General features: G+C 25.4%; 1 protein-coding gene across 2 annotated transcripts in view; it reads left to right on the plus strand.

Moving 5' to 3' along the window:
- The window catches only part of LOC136072031 (nibrin-like), a 38,083-nt gene extending 32,445 nt beyond the window's left edge, over positions 1-5,638 (plus strand). For both annotated transcript variants that reach the window (XM_065819977.1, XM_065819976.1), the window contains exons 11-17: positions 2,733-2,821; positions 2,980-3,017; positions 3,848-4,886; positions 4,989-5,150; positions 5,222-5,332; positions 5,409-5,461; positions 5,557-5,638. In XM_065819977.1, the coding sequence (XP_065676049.1) occupies positions 2,733-2,821; positions 2,980-3,017; positions 3,848-4,886; positions 4,989-5,150; positions 5,222-5,332; positions 5,409-5,461; positions 5,557-5,602 (1,538 nt within the window). In that variant the 3' untranslated portion in view covers positions 5,603-5,638. The remainder of the gene's footprint in view (positions 1-2,732; positions 2,822-2,979; positions 3,018-3,847; positions 4,887-4,988; positions 5,151-5,221; positions 5,333-5,408; positions 5,462-5,556) is intronic.
- The last annotated feature ends 362 nt before the right edge of the window (positions 5,639-6,000 follow it).

Genomic DNA, 6,000 nt, shown 5'->3' on the forward strand with positions numbered 1-6,000 from the left:
AGTATCGGACAAAACATGGTGGACAAACTCAAATTTAGAACAAAAGTTGATCATAAACTAAAAAAAACTAGTAAAACAATTGAACATATTATTTTTTATATAGTTTATTATGTTGTTAGCAAAATTAAAAACTTTTGAATCATACTAAAAATCACTAAAAAAGTTTTATAACACGTTTTCCCTAACAAACTACATTTTTCTTTGGACAAAACAAGGTGGACATTCAAAAAATCGACTGAAAATTCAAATAATTTTAAAACTTAACTTATTATTTTTCGAAAAACTTCAAAAAATTAACTTAATATTTGGTTAGACCTCCTCGATTTTAATTACTGCTTTCATTCTTTGAGGCATAGACTCAATTAATGAGTCAACAATTCTCATATCAATCTCTCGCCAGGCCTTCTCGACTTGTTCAAATAATTCCTCACTGGTCTTCACATTTGTACGCTCAATCTTTTTGCCAATTATTTCCTAGATATTTTTTATGAGATTCAGTCTGGGCTTTGTGCAGGTCACTTCATTATGGTGATATTCTTGTCCTTGAACCATTGTTTTACAATGTTAAAAAAAAATCCATTTTAGAGGCATCTCCTATTCAGCATGTGAAAACATTATCTTCCATTATATCTTTGTAGACAAAACGGTCCACAATACCATTAATTTTGTGAATAGAACTAGTTCCTAGTGATGAGAAACATCCACAAACCATAGCAGACGTTCCATGCTTAACACTCTTCTTGGTATATTTAGTATTGAATCTGGTGTTCTTTGGTCTCCTGACTCGCTTCTGACCTTCTTTTTAAAGCTTTTTAACAATTATTCGATCTAGTCTTTGTGATGTTTTTCTTAGAGGTCCGCCCCGATGGTTTGTTTTATAGCTTCGTCCGCCCCGATGGTTTGTTTTATAGCAAGATCCAAATGATTTGACAGTTTTGTTTACAGTCAATTAAGGTATATTATATTTTCTACAAATTTCAGCTTGACGTTTTCCGCTTTTCAAATCTTTAATAATATTTTCAGGTAAAACACTTCCTAATTTGTCGTAAGCCATTTTAAGTTGCAATATACGCCATATATCACGAGTTAAATCTATTTTTAGTTAAATTGAAAAAATAATTGGTCAGATGTTCCAAAATCTATTTTATTATTTTAGAGTAATGTTATGATAAAAGTGAAAACAAAAGAATATGGTAAATTGAATAAAGACAATGAAATCTTATAAATAAAGCGTCGTTTTGATTTGTCCACCTTGTTTTGTCCAAGGAAAAATGTAGTTTGTTGAGAAAAATGTGTTATAAATTTTTTTTTTTGATTCTTAGTATAACTCAAACATTTTAAATTTTGTTGAGAACATAATAAACTATTTAAAAAATAATATGTTTAATTGTTTTACTAGTTTTTTTTAGTTATTGATCAACTTTTGTTCTAAATTTAAGTTTGTCCACCATGTTTTGTCCGATACTGTATATATATATATATATATGTGTATATATATATATATATATATATATATATATATATATATATATATATATATATATATATATATATATATATATATATATATATATATATATATATATATATATATATATATAGAGGCTGTTTTAGGAAAGAGTTTTGGGCGTGGTACCCCCCTAACTCCCCTGTCCCAGAAATATTTAGCGGAAAATCTGCATTTTGTGTATGTATGTATATACATATGTGTGTATATATGTGTGTATTTATATATATATGTATATATATATATATTTATATACATATAAATTTATATATATATGTGTGTGTGTATATATATATAAACATATAAATTTATATATATATATGCATATATATACATATATATATAATATAAATAAATAATATAAGATAAATATATATATGTATGTATATTTATATATATACATATATATATATATATATATATATATATATATATATATATATATATATATATATATATATATATATATATATAAACACACACACATATATATAAAAAATATCCAAACCGAGGTGGTGGTTGTTAAAAACCCCATATTTGGCTGGGACCCTAATCTTTTCCCATTTGGCTCTATGCTAATGCTTAGAAAATGCTTCATGTAGTAATTTATTTTATCATTTTCAAATAAATATACTTAATACTGGAATGAGAAACATACTAGAACAGAAGCACTAGAATAACAAATACTACAAGTATTTGTTATTCTAGTGCTTCTTTTTATTTATTAAAACTTAATATTAAGGCACTTAGTATTTAGCTGCCAAAATTAAACTTGAAATTTAAAATTGATAAAAACTTGTTTAACATTACTCAGGCAAGACTATACAAAAATTGCTTTTGTGTAGTTTTACTTTTAAAAAACGCAAAAAAAAAACATTACTATTAATTATTAGCAATGTTTCACTAAGACAAAAAAAAAAATGAAGAAAAAATAATGATAATAAGAAAGGAAAGTTATCAGTAAACAGTTTTTTAAAGAACATAATTTTACTTAAATTATTAGTTGATCTAAAGGAAAGACTAACTCTTGCAAATCACCTCATTCAGCCTCATCCATTCAACACCATCCATTCAAACTCATCCAGGCAACTTCATCCATTCAACCTGGTCCTAAATTTGCTTCTAATTTGCCTCAATGTTATCTTATAAAATAAAATTAAAATGTTAAATTTCATTCTTTGTTTTCTGAAAGTGCGAGATTTTATAAGTGATGATTTTGTTTCAGCTCCTAAGATAAGTACCAGTCATTCGCAATTAATAACTGATACTTTTGCTACACAAACACTTCAAGAAGAATCACAGATCTTGTTGGAGGTATATGTTTTTATAAAAATAACGTCAAAACTTTAATTAAGTCATTTTAAAAAAAAAAAATTTTATATTTCTTTTTCTTGTCTTTTATTTTATAATAGTTTAGCCTCTCTGCTTTATATTCTCTGCGTAATGATTTTAATTTTAATTTTTATTTGTAGTCTAGTGAATGTTCAAACTTCAGTGATAACAGAAAAAGGTATTTATAAACAAATAACATTGGTTAATAGTTAGTACAGGGAATTTGTAAACACAGCAGTTATTACGGGGGATTGGTAAATACATCAGTTAGTATGGGAAATATGTGTCTGTGTATTTAAAGTTCATTTTTCTTAGCTTTACTTTTGTTTTACTATGCGATATGCGTTAATTAAAAGCTTTTTGTGTGTTAAGAGTAAAGTCTAAAGGTATTTATAATGAATATATATATAAATATGGTATATATAAAGGTATATATAATAAATATATTATAAATATGGTATTCATATCAATTTGTAAACACTTTGTGCATGCAGAAAGTGTTTACAAACTTTGTATATGATTGTAAGTAGATATACACTCCATGAACATGAAATAGACTAAAACAGAATTAAAGTAAAGTTTTTGATATAAGACATAAGAATTATACATCAAGTTTAATACTTGATGTATAATGTAAAATTTTAAGAAATACTTATTTAAAATGGCAGCTTATTTGATTTGGTTCTTAAGCTACCATTCTGCTTCTGATAATGAATATTCTACTGAATGAAAATTAGAGCTAGCGAAAAAAAACATGTCATTTTTGGATTTAGCGTTCTAAAATTACAAGAAAAATATTTTTTTTTTTTAAAGGAAAAATGTATTTTTATACAAATAATTAGAATAAAATATAAACATTCAGCATTCAAGTAACAGCTAAGTAATTTTTAGTATTTTTTTATGCTTTTTTAATTGCTTTTTTTTTTTTAATTATAAGAGTTAAAAATAATTTAAAAATTGTTGTTTAAATTAAATATTGTTCTATAATAAATATCTTTTTTGTTTAAGAAAAGCAGCAGAACCAGAAAATAAACAAGACTTTCCAGTTATCAAGAAATTAAAAGTTTTATCAACAGAATTTACATCCGAGACTTTTAAACCAAAAGTTACAAATATTGTTTCTCTTGATGAAGATGATGCTTCTTTCAGCGAAGCTTCTTTTGAAGAAAATTCATTTAACTTTAAACCAAACATTAAAACTGAAAAAACCACTTCTAAAACGAAAAATGACTTTGGCGAATCGAAAAATGATTTTTGGGGTTGCTCTCAAATATTTGATGCATGTGTTAATAAAAATCAAATATTTGATGCATGTGTTAATAAAAATGCACAAATTAATGCGAATAAATCAAAAGTGGCCAGTGAGTTAATTACAGAATCCATTATCCCAGAATCTAAATTATTTCAAAATTCAATCTTTGATGAGAGCGTGATAAATAATAATTCTGTACCAGTTGGTGATAACTTCTCTTTTCATAATATGTCTAATAAAGTGCAACTAAAATTAACACATGTAACATCAGCACATACATTACATGTGGTAAACAATAAAAAGGAACTACTTGATTGTAGCGAGTCTCATTTACAAGTTACAAATGTTTTAAATAAAGAATTTGTTGTTCCAGATACTGAACAAATCATTAATCAAAATGATGAATTTGGCAATGCTGATTGCAATTTTTCAAACGTGGTAGAGAGTCAACTGAGTTATATAAAAAAAGTGGATTTACCAAAAAAATTGGGAAAAAAAGAATTAAGTGTTGATAATGTCAAAAAAGGAAGGAGTTTTAATAACTCACCTCAAAGTGCCAAATCTTCTGAAAAAAATAAAGATTCTGCAAATATTTGGTTTGGTAAAACTTCTCTTAACGAAAATTCAAAATCTAATTATGATATTAGCTCCAGAAAACAATCTGAAGAAAAGAATTCTACAGATTCTCAAATCAACTTGCAAACAGAGCGCTTATTTTATGAGAGTGTCTTGATAGACGATGAACCCTCCATGATAAAAATAAATAATAAATCATACACATCTTGTCAAAATAAAGTATATTTATTTTCAATTCAATATTTTAATCCTTTTTACATAAAAATTTAAAAAAAAAAGGGAAATAAAAAGAACTCTACTATAATTTGGATATATTTTTAGAAAAGTTCAGTTAAAAAAGAAGAAGATGCAGATCCTAATTTAGATCATCTTATGCAAATATCGTTTGTCTCACTGGTGGTTAATTCTGTTAAAAGTAAAACCGTCGACTTCCCTTACCCAGGCTCTTTAAAGAAGCCTAAAAATTTTAAAGTCTTTCGAAAGGTATTTTACTCAGAGATTTTACTAACTAAATTATCTCATACTAATTGTTAATCTTGTGTGATTTCTTTTAGCAACGTTATATTGGTTGCGATAAGTCTGCCCGAGATATTATAGGAAGAAACAATTTAACTGTTTACATAAATGTCAATGAAAATCAAGAATTATTTGATGACTTTAGAGAGGTTTTTGTTTTTTTTTCTTTTCAGTTGTTTTGAACTTCATTGTTTTTGTTGTTGTTGTAATACTTTAGTTTTACAGGAAAATGATAGAGAAGAAGAAGCTGAAAAAGAAATGAATCGATTGTTTGATAAGTATACTTTTCATTTGTTATGGTTGAATATTCTGTTTATGCTTTTATTTATATAAAATGTTATTTATTTAAATTGAATCCGAATTTTTTTTTTAGTTGGGGTAATAACAAAGAACCTGCAAGAAAAACTAAACGAAGATAGTGATTTTTTTGTGAAGATGTGTAAATGAAACATAAATGCCATTTGTTTTATTTGTGGGTATAACAACTTTCCCAAGATACTAGTTTGTTTCTAATCAACGTTTACATAAACCTGTTCATTAGTTTAGTAGTAGTCTATTCTTATTTATTTAGTAGTCTATTCTTATTTATTTAGTAGTCGATTTTTATTTATTTAGTAGTCTATTCTTATTTAGTAGTCTATTTTTATTTATTTAGTAGTCTATTCTTATTTATATAGTAGTCTATTTTTATTTATTTAGTAGTCTATTCTTATTTATATATTAAATTTGTACTGATACAAAACCAAAAATTTAAAAATCAGAAATATTTTTATTAGTTAAATCTTCACAAATTTATAAGTTTTTTAGAAAAACGAAG

This window comes from Hydra vulgaris, chromosome 15, assembly GCF_038396675.1.
Source record: "Hydra vulgaris chromosome 15, alternate assembly HydraT2T_AEP".
NCBI lineage: Eukaryota > Metazoa > Cnidaria > Hydrozoa > Anthoathecata > Hydridae > Hydra > Hydra vulgaris.